This window comes from Choristoneura fumiferana, chromosome 6 (genome assembly GCF_025370935.1).
Source record: "Choristoneura fumiferana chromosome 6, NRCan_CFum_1, whole genome shotgun sequence".
In the NCBI taxonomy this organism is placed as follows: Eukaryota; Metazoa; Arthropoda; class Insecta; order Lepidoptera; family Tortricidae; genus Choristoneura; species Choristoneura fumiferana.
The window spans coordinates 17,631,036-17,646,608 of NC_133477.1; the positions used below are offsets into that span (position 1 = coordinate 17,631,036).

The 15,573-nt window shown below is 39.8% G+C and overlaps 1 protein-coding gene across 1 annotated transcript; it reads left to right on the forward strand.

The window, feature by feature from the left end:
* Positions 1-6,990: 6,990 nt before the first annotated feature.
* On the forward strand, positions 6,991-14,992 carry LOC141429220 (unconventional myosin-XV-like; the record flags this gene model as incomplete). The annotated part of the gene is given in 9 exon segments (XM_074089493.1): positions 6,991-7,249; positions 8,333-8,487; positions 9,106-9,244; positions 9,971-10,099; positions 10,621-10,845; positions 11,395-11,673; positions 12,170-12,355; positions 12,959-13,133; positions 13,838-14,992. Coding segments are annotated over 9 exon segments (1,561 nt in total), but the record flags the coding sequence as incomplete, so codon positions are not given.
* Positions 14,993-15,573: the final 581 nt, after the last annotated feature.

A 15,573-nucleotide genomic window follows, 5' to 3' on the forward strand; every position in this document is an offset into this window, starting at 1 on the left:
CTATCAGATAAAGCTATTACAAGTAATTAGCAAACAGCCCGTAATTAATTGCCTCTTACACCCCAGTGGGCGTAGTCGTTTTTTTGCGATCGTTTCTTTTCTTGTCGCTCGGTCGATTTCAATATCACTGAGTATTTTTTTGTTCAATGCCAATAAGATGTGATCGTGTATAGTTCACTAAAATATGTACAAAGACTTTTTTGTTTATAGCACAGAGTACGTTTATAGTTACGTACGTATTAGCACGACGAACAAAGATGTTCTATGTAACTACGAAAGTTTTTTAATATTTTTCGTGTTAAATTACGTGGACATACTATACTTAATTTTCACTTTATACATTTTAGAGTATTTTTTCAATTGCAGAACAATTTGTTATATACGGATTGCGTTGAAGCAGTAAAGTGTTTGCATAACTAGAAACGTTGACGTTCCGTACTCTAAAAATTACTTAAGTTCCATATTAATTATGTATTATATACGTTACCAAGATATCAAAAATACCTATTCACCTTTATGCCACTAAGCACATAAGGTCGATGTTATACATATATTTATTTGACGCTATGGCTGTATAGATATTTATGCCCTTGACTGTACATGCGAAAAAGGCCTTTATTCACTTTTTTTACCCATAACGTTATTGCCCTAGAGTCTAGAGCAAATGGGCCTGGGAAGAAGCAAGAATACCTGTAACTTGTGAACTTGTCCTCGACAATAGAGCATCCTATAGACACCTGTAACTCTTTAATTGCGCACTGTTACGTTTCCACACGCGTATTTACATTGAATGCTTACGTGCTTTGTTCTCGGAATGTTCACTCTTGTATAGTTTTTGCGTCGACTTTTGCTATTTCTCTTCCAGGGTTGTGTTTTTAGTTTAAATAGCTATCATTTTTTTTTAATCAGTCTTGCTTGAGTGTGTTAAAATTGTATTATAAATTCAATAAGCTGCATACATGGAAGCGCCTAGATATGAATTTACTTGGAATTTAATAAAATACGTAGACGAGAAATTGCCGAATGTTTGTGATTGTCATTGTTAAGTTTTAGCCTTTTTTAGGCAAGCCACTGTGCTTGAAATTGGTTATAATAATACCCGTAAATAATTATACAATGAAATAATGATGCAGTGTATTGTAATTAACTGTAACATTAATGTTGAAACTTAAATTAAGACGTGTAAGTAATGAGCACAAAAACTTGTGCTCGCACGCACGAAGCTCACCATTCATAAAAGTCACATCAGAAATAGACATTACAGGCCCGATTAGCTAACAATCACGCTGACATACAACGGTCGTACACATCCACTGACCTAAATGTACGAAAAGAGCGTTTTTCGTAATGAGAATCTTGGGCAACAGTTTTGTCAGCTACCATTGAACAAAACAATGCGCCATAAAAACGTTTCGGAAAAACTATGCACAGCCCTGGTTAGTTGAGCGTTGAGCTTCGTTCAGGTGGAACGTTGAGGCTCGGAGCCCGGGGTCGCGCGGGACAGTCTCGGAGCGCCTGTTGAACATGCCGTGCTCAGCTCTCACCAGGATCAAGCACTGCGTGCAAGTATCCCGACCTTGGACCTCTTTTCAACAAGCCTAACTGCGATAGAAGAGTATCTGAACTAAACTATTTTCAGACACCCTTCTACAGGCTTAGTCTGGCTTCTAAATGGTTCGCCGAAAGTGTGAATATTACCTATAATTTGGTAAATTTCTCGCATGTTACCATCGTGAGTGCGTGACCTACGAGTGTACGCTTTCCCTCCGCTGCGATGTTTTTGTTTCCGATATGATATTAGTTTGATGCAGAGGTGTCTGTGATTATAAATAACCATCGTCGTGACTTGTGGGTTGTTGCGATTGGTGTTACGTTCGTGTTAACTGTTACATCCAAAGTTCTTTCCGTAATAGTGTTCGAGTGTGTTTGGACCAGGGATTGTTGCGATTGGATAGAACTTTAAAAAACGTTTAATAGTAAAGTTACCTGTCTATTAAGTATATGTGTGTGTGCAAAATGTTCTATTTTTTTTCTTAAATTAACTATAGGTAGATGCCTACCATACCATCATTTCACCGGACCGGTCAAAATATTTCTTCAAAGCGCGTCTTTAAACATTGTTTACATAAGCTTGCCAAAGAAAGAGTGTGGTAATTATTGTGTTAATATTAATTACTTGGTCCTAACGTCAAGTGTGTCGGATTTATAACTATCCGGCGAGCGAAGACAACCGATTAGCCATGTGTTGCGTGGTCCACCCAACCCGACAATTAAGTTAAACGCAGAAGGTGCGTCAACGCCGTCGAATCGCCTAAAATCGAAACGATAAAAAAAACTTAGGCGAATTGTAGAGGTACCTACGAGTTATATGTGTAGTTAGGTTATTTTCAGGGTAAGTAGTTATTACTGTAATTGTACCTTCAGAATAATTCAAAATCAATAGAGTAATAATTAAACTTTGATGAAATTTGTACCGTGTGTTTTAAAAGCGGTATCAAAGCTAACCCGTGTTTGTGTCGCATGTGAATTATCTATCTATATAAATAAAAATGAATCCTTAAATGTGTTGATAAGCGCAAAACTCGGGAACCGGCTGGACCGATTTCGCTTATTCTCATTTTGTTGCGTTCGTTATTGTCAGGAGAAGGTTTTTATGGAAGAAAAACAACAACGGGGGCGAAGCCGCGTGCACCAGCTAGTAATAAATAATATTGCATTTTCATATTTTGAAAAATATCTCCACGTCTGTCTGCATTTAAAACCGATTTATAAATCTACTTTATTAATGTTCGATTGTTTAGCACACTACAGTAATCTCTCTATTAAACTCTTCACTGTATGAGCAAGAATTTAACAGAAATACTTTTGGACAGCTTTAGTTTTAGGCTTTCCGAGCATAATATGCACCCAGTCTATTTCATTTTCTTCTAATATAAGTGGAAATATCCGGTTAATAACATTTTTTACGCAGTGAAGTAGGTAGTTCTCTTTTTCAATTAATCAGGTCGACCGCTACAGCAATAAATTTAATAGTTGCAAATAAATCAAACACACCCATTTAATGTTGTGAATCCGAAACAATGTAGGTAGCGCTTTTAATTAAAAGCTAAGTAACTGTAGCGTGGAATTGAGGTATCGGATTACTGTAGATCCTGTTAAATTGACAGACGTAATATAATAATGTGTATGTTTACGTGTTATCGCAGTTATCACACTCTTTGTTAAAAAAAAACAATAATGCTTAACAAAGCTTCGCGGAAGGTTTCTAAAAATGGACTGAATCAGGAAGCGTCGTAATACATTTCGTAATAGGCCGTACATAAACAAACATTTGAAATCCGCAATGAAATGCAAAATTATACGTATCGCAATCCGTAATCGCTTCCTCCCCAATTCGATACTTTCGCTGATCGGCGCGTGCGGCGCCGGCAGTCGCACGATGTCGGCCGAGTCGAGCGGTGATCAGTCGGAGGTGGACATCTCGGGAGACAGCCTCTCCGGTGATGGTGATGATCGTCACGAGAGCACCGATGACGAGTTTGTCGCCGCATTTCTGTGAGCTTTTGTTTTGTGTAGTGGCTGTGTTAGTTTTAAACAAGGGAACAATGCCATGATATAATTGTGTTGTGTTTTGAATGTGTGAACGGACATCGCTGATAATTTTGGGAGTTTTTGTCTTTGTTGCGAGCATGTTTGTTGTTTCTTTTTTACGATAATGTGTGATATTACAATGAGGAGAAAATCCACTACTTTCCTCGATCGTTAATCAAGTTCTGAAAGTACATTGCTTAATCAGTTGTTTGTCGTTTTTAGGGTTCCGGAGCCAAAATGGCAAAAACGGAACCCTTATGCACATAGAAAAACCTGAAAAAGAGACCAGCGCTGGGAATTGAACCCAGGTGCTCAGTATTCCGTGCTGCGTGCTATAACCCCTACACCACGCGTTGGACAGAAGTCTTTTTTTTAGGGTTCCGCCATGTCTGACTGTCCGTCCGTCCACGGCTTTGCTCAGGGACTATCAATGCTAGAAAGCTGTAATTTTGCACGGATATAATTATATGTAAAATATGTCGACAAAATGGTACAATTAAAAACTTAAAAAAAATTTTTTTAGGTAACCTCCCATAGACGTACCTAAAGTAGGGGTGATTTTTTTTTCTCATCAAACCCTATATAGTGGGGTATCGTTGGATAGTTCTTTTAACCATTAGGTTAGGTTAACCATTAGGGGTTTGCTCAGACGATTTTTCGATTCATTGATTTTTTTGCGAAATATTCAACTTTTAAGTGCAAATTTTCATTAAAATAGAGCGTCCCCCCCCCTCTAAAATCTAAACAGGTGGGTGGAAAGTTTTGAAAAAATTCAGTATGGTAGTAAGTATATCAAACTTTTAAGGAAAACTATAACGGCTAAGTTTGCTTGAGAATTATTAGTAGTGTTACTCTTAAATAGCAGCCTAAGGTATAAAATATACCTAAACTTGGAAGATTCCGTATAAAATACGAAATCCTAAGAAAAATATTACTTAATTTTTTCCTAATGGCTACGGAACCCTATTTCGGGCGTGTTCGACACGCTCTTGGCCGGTTTTTAAGAAAAACAACGGCCACTTTGTCACGTTCGCACGAAACGTGTAGTTCGTGATAGGTTAAGAAAGGCGACAACGCGAATGATCGAAGACGTAATAAATTTCCTATCGGACTAGTTAACTACATATAAAATGCCGGATAACACTTAAAATAAGTAGGCAGAAGTAACTAAATCGAATTAATTCTACTCGTATTAGAAACACCCTACCAGCTTAACTCTACGATAAAGTAGAGGAAACTGAATCACATATCAGGGTGGAACCTTTTCACAGTCAATCTAAGGATGATTTATTTCTTTGGCAGATTGTATCGAATGTCAATATCATTTTTCCATCAATTCCAGCGAAAAGCTTGTTAAAGTAAAGTCAGCTGCAGAGAAAAATGACCCCCTACGATATACTATGTATGTACCGCAGTGGGATCATGTTTTACTGAAGCTGACAGTACAGACAAATAGTGAACAGAAAATAATTTTCAGAGAAATAAACAGTTTTTTTTTTACACAGCAATTATATTTTTAATTACTACCTAATGCAGCCTATTACCTAAACCAAAATACCTAAAATTATTATTATTTTTATTTTTGATGAACCATTAGCACTAGTCTAAGTATATAGGTAGATAGCTATTTAAACGTCAAACAGGAAAATGCAGATACAGATCGTGAAGAATCCATACTAATAATTGTAAATGTGATAGTGTGTGTGTTTGTATGTTTATCCGTTTTTCACGTCGAAACGGAGCGACGGATTGACGTAATTTTTGGCATAGAGATAGTTTATGGGCCAGAGAGTGACATAGGCTACTTTTTATCCCAGAAAAATGCACAGCTACCGAGGGAATAGCGCGCGATAACCGAGTTCCACGCGGGCGAAGCCGCGGACATAAGCTAGTTATTAAACAAAATGATCTACCTCGGCCTCTTACAGTACACAATTTTCATAAAATTGTTTCATTTTTTTCATAATTTAAATAATCTTTTACCGTCTTCGGAGGTTTATATATATTGTTATAATTTGGTAGGTACCTACTTCAAAACTGAGATAATCTTACAAATGGCCGTTAATTCATTTATGTATGTACTGATTTAATGGCTACCTACATAACATTAGGTTACCTACACTATTACACGAAGGAAAATCTCCACCTTATGCAAGACGAAAATATTCGCATAACCACGGCAAAAATAATCTAGTTCTTGAGGGCCGTTATTCAAATGAACTCATCATAAATTTTAATTCGCACACAGCAAAATTAAATCGAACGTATTACATTACAAAGCTTAAAATTCATAATATTCATTGGATGTCGTAATAACTTGTTTTTTTATTGCAATATGATATTTATAAAAACATTGAAACTGGATTTTTAAATTAAATTTATATATTTAGGCTACCGTAAGGCTACCGTGTTAGGTACATCTTGACTGAAAATCTTATTGGTTAATTGCAAGTTGTACGTGCCTATCAATCAATGTAAAATACAATGTTAAAATGTCAGAGTTTCTTGGAGTCCCTTGGAGTGGCAGCGCCATATTTAAAATGTACTGTCAAGTGGCGCGGCCATTTTGAAAAAATAGTATTTAAAACTTATTATATTGTTTTATTTACTCATGGTAACATAAGTGTGTTGAAAATTGCTTAGGTACATCAGTACCTATATAGTGGGTAACTTTCTTCATGGCGGCCAGTTACAAATATTTTAGAGGAGGGCCAGAATTATGCCAAAAATGCATTTTGTTTTGAGTTTTTTTAATATACATTAACCCGGCACGAACTACGATGCTAGTCTAGGTGCTCCTTTACCTATAGTATATCTATTATTGTATTTTATTCTGCAGGATGAAGAATATAATAATTAGCGCGAGACATATACTATTAATTTGGCCATACTTTTTGCCCATCACTGGCTTTTCTTTGCCCGGTATTAGAAAATCTGATTTTATCGCAAGATCACGCGAGCCAAGCCGACGATTGTTCAAATCGGAATAAAAACATGCAATCCAATCAGATACGAACGGGAAAAGGTAGAATCCGTTTGGCAACGAAAAGCATCACGCTAGCTTAATTGAGACATAATTACTGTGTGGACGTGGTTACCACAGAAATAGTACATAATTGCTAAGCTGCGCTTTAAGGTTCTTATTTATTACAATTAGAAGTGTAAAATCCCTAGAGGCTTTCTCTTTAATGATAGATTTCGTTATTTGTTGCTATTCATAAATAGTATAAAATTTGCCAAATAACAATAACCCCTGAAAGACTTACTTAAATGGATTTCGCAGATATTTCATCTATTTTCTTTGGACATTTATATAGTACTAGATACAGCAGCAACAAACATTCAAAACAATACAACTAAATTACAACATTGACAAAAAATATTGTTTATTTTCCACAGACTAGAAATTCTTAAAGCAGACTCATCGCTCAAAAGTAAAGCTAAGCGGAACGAATGGACGTGGAAGGCACAAACAGATGTGGTGAAATGGCAGGCGACGGCACTTCGCGCGCCATTGCTGCGTCTGGCTCCAGGGCTCACTCCGGCCGCCTTAGAATGCTTTACTTGTATACGGGCGTATTGTGGAGATCTCGCCCCCAATGAGAGGGCGATGCACCAGGACCTGACTGAAGTCAAATGTGTTTATACTGTGCTTATGGTAAGTCGACATTATTTTAAGCTATTGATTGGTAGTTATCAGTGGTGTGACTGACTATACGTAATTACTCGATTCTAATTAAATTTTATTACGTGACGTCACTGACTTCAGTGATGAGAAATAGGTATATGCCTAACGAAATGCTCACACCACGTCGCTGATTGTTAGTTAGTTTAAAAAAAAATATGACTGTAGATCAGTGGGCAATTAAATTTTGCCAGGGTAGAGTGCACTTAACTTGTCTGTAGTCCGGTAAAAAAGTTCTAGAAAACGAGTTATGAGAGGTTATGGTGCAGATGTACGATGACTGTCACTGATTGTTAGAATGAATCATTTGTCAATGTACAGTCAGCCACAGAAGTAGATGAGTAGTTACGGTGCTCAAAATGACCTACACACTCTTATTACCTTGGTATTAGAGTCGTATGTATAGTTCATCTTAAGCACCGCAACTGCTCATCCACTTCTGCTGCTGACTCTACAGGCGTGGTGTCACTTACGCTTGATATGTTGACATTGTGTTCAGAAGTGACAGGCGCCGCGCCGGTCAATATATTATGGTCAATATCCTTTTTAGCTCTATTTACGCAAAAAACAATTTGTCATCGTGACATCTATTTTCTTTTAGAGAGTTTTGTAGACAGAAGATCGATAGTTATTTGGGGTCAATATGACAGGTTTTTAGCTTCCGGAATAGAAAAAGATTTATGAGCTAAGCGGATGTTTGTCGAGCATATAAATCAAGATAATTTGCTATGGTAATTACCAAATTCATAACAATTTGTCATCATTGTCGTTCACTTAATCAGCGACCGCGGAAGTGGGGGCAGGAGTCAAATGCCCTCTTCAAATTTGCACAAAAAGAATAGCTCTCATGTGAAAATTGACGGAAGGAAGTTTTAACCAAATATACCTTCAGTCGTGGTCAAACGTAAGCCCATTATAAATTAACCTCTTATTGTCAACCGGAAGACGTCCACTGTTGAACAAAGGCCTCCCCCTTAGAACGCCACAATGAACGAACACTCGCCACCAAAAGTAACTAGCGCTGACCAACCTGAATCTGGATTTATTTGTCAACAGCACTGCCACGCAGTGCCAGAGCTTCGCGACGAGGTGTACTGCCAACTGATGAAGCAGACCACGTCGAATCGCTCGCCGGCCGCCGACTCGTGCCAACGCGCCTGGCGGCTCATGTCCATCCTCGCCGCCTACTTCACCAGTTCCGATACGCTCAGGTATGCTTGATACAGCGAAGTCTGATCACGTCTTGCCCGACATTTGAGACGAAATTTAACACCTTCACAAATTTACGCAAACCTACTATATTTTTGAAAGAGCTATTATCCAACGACACCCCCACAGCATGGATTATACGACATAAAACCTCCCCGGTTTACGAGGACACGTTTTTTTTATATTACCATTTTATCTGGTTTGGCGGGTTATTTAGTTATAATGTACATCCAAGCCAAATTCCAGATTCCTAAGTAACTACGATACCAAGTTTCTGAGCTAAGTGTCGACACACGGACGTACGAAAACTGTAAGAGTTCTGTTTTTGCCATTAAACCTAAAAAAAAAAAAAGAAAACTTGCTCTAGGAGTTTAAAATTAAAAGGTCGAAGCTGTCAGTAGCTGCACTCTTGAGGCAAATTTTAATATTTGTGGCGTAAAACCCTGGAGTAAAACTCACTACTCAGCACTTAGATACCATACCATCGGCGTTGTAGAAATCTCATCGTCTTTTACGCTATGGGTCTCTTCGTTGCCTTGTGGTAGTAAGAAACACTTTGCGAAGGCATATAAGACAATAAAAATAAAATACTGACAGTTTCAATATTGATTTGTTTCCAGGCCATTCCTAGTGGAATATCTGTCTGCGGCGGCGGCAGACCGGAGGCGACCGTGCCAAGGCACTGCGGCCGTGTGCCTCGCCAACCTCCGGAAGACGCTGCGCTGCGGCGGCCGCAAGAATGTACCGAGTGTCGAGGAGGTAAGCACAACGCATCGGGATAAAAGAAATATTTCTTCTGGAAAATGACAAAGAAACTGTTAAAAGGTCTTGGTTTTTTTGCCATTGAAACTAATCCTTTGCTTTTGATAATCAATGCTATGCTATGGGCATAATTGTGGCACATACAAAGAATAAGGTTTCCCCTTTGTGGCTTGTAGTACGGAACTAAAAATGTTGAATACGACGCCATCAAAATGTCAGTGGATATGGTGTAACATGAAGTTCGCCGGGCGCCTGAAGACCACATCCAGACGAACAAGTCAGGTGTGTTCGCACAACACTCGAAAGTTTTATTTATATTGTCAGAGATTCAAAAACTCAAACAAAAAATATATAAGTATTATATACATAATGTACACATATCGATGTATTTTTGCCGCCCAATACACTACGCCTTTAGACAATGTATGCAATTTTGTAGCGTCACAGCACGAACGTGCATCAACGTCTTAATGTGTGGAACTGTAACTTTTTAAAACCTTGGGCTACGTACGTTTGAAGAGGGACGACGGCTAAAACGGGGCTAATAAAATCGCCTCTTCCCTTCTCTTTAGTCGCCGTCCCTCTTCAAAGTATTACTTGAGAAAGAGACGGCGCGTTAAAACCGCGCGGTCAGCGGGCAGCGCGGTAATACATAGCCTTAGACCGTGCAAGGGCGGCCTTTGGTGTTTGGATTCGAAATCTATAGTGTCATTTATTGTGCAGGTGACGGCAGTGTCTGCGGGTCGGTCGGCCCGGCGGCAACTGTACCGGCTGCCGGGTGGCGCCGAGCGCGTCGTCAATACGCGCTGCGCCACCGTCGTCCGGGACATCGTGGACGAGCTGTGCGACCTGGTACGTACAACCCAACGTTTTTCTGTACCTACCCTCCTTGAAACGTTACGTAACGCTCAATTACCATTTTTACCTAAAAGTCTTTTAGTTTTCCTTTAGCCGTTTTATAAATTTAGTTGTCATTTTTTTAGCAGTTGCGCTGCTAAGTCGGGTTGAGAGCCTTCATGGGCCAAGAACAACTGATAATGCTATGCGAATATAATCTTTTGAGGACATTAATTGTGATTTCACAAGTGAAATTAGGTAAAACGAAATGATGCGCCCCACTATCTGTTCTAACTTACTATCTACTTATCCTCATTGCAGTAATATCATTGTGCCATAATAGTTTGAACTTAGTCTTAATTTGAAGTGTAGCATTAGGTCAGCATAGTTTTTAAGTTTTAACGTTGCCTAATGTAATTAATTAGCTTACTTACCTAATTTTATTAAAATTGTGGCTATATAATATTGTAAGAGACTTTAGAATAAGGCCTTATGTATGTTTTTGCCAAATAAATAAATACTAAATTGTTCGTTAGATCGGTGTGACAAGTGAGGGTGAACGCGCAGAGTTCTCCCTCTATTGCATCGTGGCAGGCGACGCACTGACGATGCCACTCGCCGGCGACGAGTACGTGCTGGACGTGACTACGGAGCTGCAGAGAGCCCACCACCCGTTCTACCTCATCTTCTGCCGCAGCGTGTGGCACCATCCGCTGCGGCAGGACGCGCCGCCGCTCTATACTGAAGTACTCTTCAACCAGGTAAATTATACAAAAACATAGACGCTGTTGTCTGATTTTAGCTATAGCGAGCTCTAACTACATGTATTCGCAAAAAAAAAACTAATAATATTTAAGCCACAAATGTTGCCGTAACTCCCGCGAGTGCACGGTTTGGCCCCCGCGCAGCGTGCTTGTTTTATGTCCTCTAATGGAGCACCGTTGCGTAAGACGGGTCTCTGCCTGCTCATTGAAACCTATTGCTGCCCGCGCTGTGCACCTGCGAGAGTTAGCGGAGGCCCTAAATAATCGTGATCATGACATATCTACTGGTGAGACATATGGATAACCAGCGAGTAAACCTTTGGCTGTAGGTATTACAAGACCAATGGTTGTTCAGATCCTTAGGCAAGGGCTAAACAGTGTACGTCCGTGACATGGATAGCGTCCACTATTGAGTACCATGCTGGTCGCTGATATAAGTTAAGATCTTTTGGTGTCGTACAACAAGATACGTTATCACAGACAGTTCAGTCTAACCACGCCCACGGTATTTTCACTGAATAGGTATTTCAATTTTATTATTTACAGGTGGCTCCAGACTACCTAGAAGGCTTGTTACTAGTCCTGCCGGGCGGCGGCGCCCCTGCGGCCGCGGTCCTGCGAGATGTGGCCCTCGTCGCAGCCCTGTTACACCGCGCGGCGGGTCTCCCCGACGCGCCCCACGCAAGAGACCTCAAGTTCTTACTCCCGAAGCCGCTCCTGGCGCTGAGGGAACCCCGGCCGAACAAGTGGGCGACGTGGGTGGCGGCCGAATGGCCTGCCGCTCGCACGCTTAGCCCTGCCGCAGCCAAATCTAAAGTGCTACAGGTATATTTTGATTTGTTTTATGACAGATTCCCACTTGCATCCGAAATGGGTGCTTTAGGTAAGACAAACTTTTTAGTGTTAAAATCACGTTACCTTGTAAATGTTTTATCAAAGAACCGGTTTAGCTTCAGCATATTAAGCAGCCCTTTGGTAAAGACACACCGAAGTTCAAACATATATGTTAAATATCTACGATGAACTCCTTTTTACTTCCTTCCGATAAACAGAGCTCACCGAAAACATAGCAAGCTGCCTTTTAGGATAATATACTATTTCACCATGCCTCTTTCTAGTAAGGGCGTGTCAAACCCTGTAGCTGCATCTTTGGTTTGGACGGTTGTAACAACCTGAGGACTGCATTGAGCGACCCTGCTGCAGTGGGCGGGCGCGCTGCTGCAGGCACAAACTAGCAGTTACCTATTACTGGGATTGACCCACCGCACGCCAACTTCTTACCAACAACAAGTTACAAACTACGTACTACTGTTGTTCCCAGGTGCTCTCCCGCTGGCCTCTATTCGGGTCGTCGTTCTTCGCGGTGCGGCGCGTGGGCGGCGGCGGGCCGGCCGACTGGCGCGAGCACGTGCTGGCGCTCAATCGCCGAGGAGTGCACTTACTGGACGCACACACACATGACACCGACACCCACTGGCCTTACGCTGACCTGATTTCCACCAGGAAGGTAAGCCTTACGACGACGATGTGAATAGACGGGAGCTGAGGCAATAACTAGACAATAGTCCAACGCACTCGTCATTACAATCGCTTTCATCAGTCATCACTTTTTTTCCTCAAATGGTAAAAAAATTAAGGGCAGGAAAATATTGTATAATATGCGATCGCGAGCGTGTTTGACAATAAGGCCTCTGACAATGGGTGCTGATGTCTTTTAAACTACTAAGCGCAGGCTAATATACATAATGCTAAAATTTTACGCTATTCAGAGTGAAATAACTATATATTTTTTTCTTTTTCCTTTTTTTTCGACGACCAGATGGCCTAGTGGTTAGAGAACCTGACTACGAAGCTTGAGGTCACGGGTTCGATTCCCGTGTCGGGGCAGATATTTGTATGAAAAATACGAATGTTTGTTCTCGGGTCTTGGGTGTTTAATATGTATTTAAGTATATATCTATCTATATAATTATATTTATCCGTTGCTTAATACCCATAACACAAGCTTTGCTAAGCTTACTTTGGGACTAGGTCAATTGGTGTAAATTGTCCCGTGATATTTATTTATTATTTATTATTAATATTGACGACATTATTGATTTTTCAATAGGTCCGTTCGGAAGACGGCACGCTGTTCCTGGACGTGAAATGCGGATCGCTACTGCAGCAGCGAGTGACGCGTCTGCAGGCCGAGCAGGCGCACGAGGTGGCGCGGCTGGTGCGCCAGTACGTGCAGCTGCAGCGCGACCAGCGCCACGAGCGACACCGGCACGAGCCCGAGGACGGTGAGTCGGGGACACTCGCTCTGCGGACAGAGCGGCCAGGCCGGATAGGGCACGAGGTTGCCGCTTACAATCGGCATAGTCCCGGCACGCACTGAAAATCGTACGTCTAAGGTGCTGGGATTAGAGCAACGTAGCTTTAACCCGCACCGCAACGCTTAGCTGCCGTCTAAACGGCTGAGTATTCTATTCTATTCTATTCTATTCAATACATACGCGCGTCGGCGGTAAAACACTGAGGTTACAATGGAACACAATGGAAAATTATGTAGGGCTCAATCTTTACAGATCTACCCACTAGAAACACATTGGTATTTGTCCACTGCCGTTATGGGACCGCCATGCGATCGCAGACATTCAACATTATCCAACATAGTGCATGTTGGGTGTGGTTGGATACCATGTTGCAGCCCTCAAAAAAGGTTGTGGTCACAGCCACCCAAAAATCGGCCAAGTGCGAGTCGGAGTACAAGCTGGCTCATGAACAATCACGACTCATGAACGACTTTTGAAAGTGTGTCATTACTAGTCTATTAGGGTTGTGGACATGCCCATCGGATCCGCCCTTGCCATGTTGTACCTCTACGATTACCATAACTGCCATGCCAATAACACAACCTAAAATATACATAAATTTCGCTGATATTCCCTAAGATAATTGAATAAGTGCTATCAGTTAAAAAATCTAATATTAGTTTTTGTTTCAGGTTTCAACACATGAACAAGCTAGACCAACCATAAAAAAAAAATGGACTCAAATGCAGTGTATAATGTTTATTGTAAGAATAAGCACCAAGCAATGCATGTATAGTGTTTAATCACGCTTCGACACAAAAATCCGTCCTTAAAGATCTGAAATTGTAATTTTGAAAACGTGTGCTGAGGGTAGTATTTTTATTTTAAGATATTCGGCACCGCGATACATTGTCATTGGTTCAAATAATTTTATTGAAAATTTTTTGAGGATAATACATTGTATATTTTTTGTTCTGTGTCTTTCGATATAAGGCTCAATGTAATTTATGGATAAGATGTACTGCGGTCGTCGTGAGATTGAAATGAGAATAGGATTCTAAGACAGAATTGGCGTTTATCAATTTCCAGCAACCAATATAAGCAAGTCGAGTAAGCACTTCTATTTTCATTCCAGTCAAAGTACTTTTAGCGGATATAGTTTATGAAAAATGTTTATGAAAAGAATCTTTAATTTAACTTAGCTCAACTTAGGTGAATGTTTTTCATAATCGCATTCTTATTAACCACCAAAATGATACATATTATTGTAAACTTAATATATTTTAAACGTACATTTTTATTATTTTTGTTTAGTTTAATAAATATATAACGTGTGTGTTATATTCCAAGTACCTACATTTTTAACATTCTAATATAATAATATGAACAGGGTACAATGTATCACAAAATATTCTCAAAATAGTGCTTAATGTAGATCATTTTAATGTTTTGTTGTTTATGGAATTCGTATTATGTTATAAATAGTATTGTTATTTCCATCGACAAAAATTTTGTACCCTCAGTTTCCGAATTTGGAGTTTAAACAGTTTTAGGGTAGTTTTCTACCTTCTTATCTATTCTTCTTCCACAGTTTCTAAAAAGGTGCTATTTACATAAATTACCTAATTTTATCCTTTACACACATTTTATCAGAAATCAAATTGTTAATATTGATATACACAATGGACTTTTTATATATTATTTCCAAAGACCGTCATGGTCGAAGTCATGTTTATTATAACTTTAAAAATCAATTATTTCGTTGTCATTTATGTAATATAACTTAAATTAATATTCGCATTATGAATATGTAATGTAGATACCAATAAAGTAATATTTTGAATACACACCTTTGTTTTTTACCCATCTTATTATATCCGTATGCTAGTTAGCAGAAACTTATAATAAAATTGTTTTTACTATTTTTCCCATGGGCGGTGGCAACCGCAGCCTGTCAGCAAATAGGCAAATTGTTAGTCCTAAAAGGAAGCAGCTGATGTGCCAAGGTCCGCCGCATTCCCACGACGCTAAAAACTGTCCTTTGTCTGACAAAGGCTGACCCCGCGCCGACACGCATAATTATACGGTACCTGCCTCCTGCACTCTTAAATACTACGAAAATAAGTAATTGCTGGATCCGTGATGCATGGGAAATTCCGTAAGACGTGGCAAGACGAGAGGAACTTGTGGAACGACTGAGCTTGTTCACGCTATAGCATTAATTACTTCGGATTGGATCGGATCAGTATTTGAACTAAGTATGTATGTCTCAAATATATAACTCTTAACAAATTCCCAGCAGGTCTATCATGTTCAGCGCATAATAAATAAACGCGAACACGTAAGTTTTACGAGCGCAAGATTATGCAAATGTTAACTTCACAATTACTCATGACACATTTATAGCTGCCATTTTATTTCTCACGCG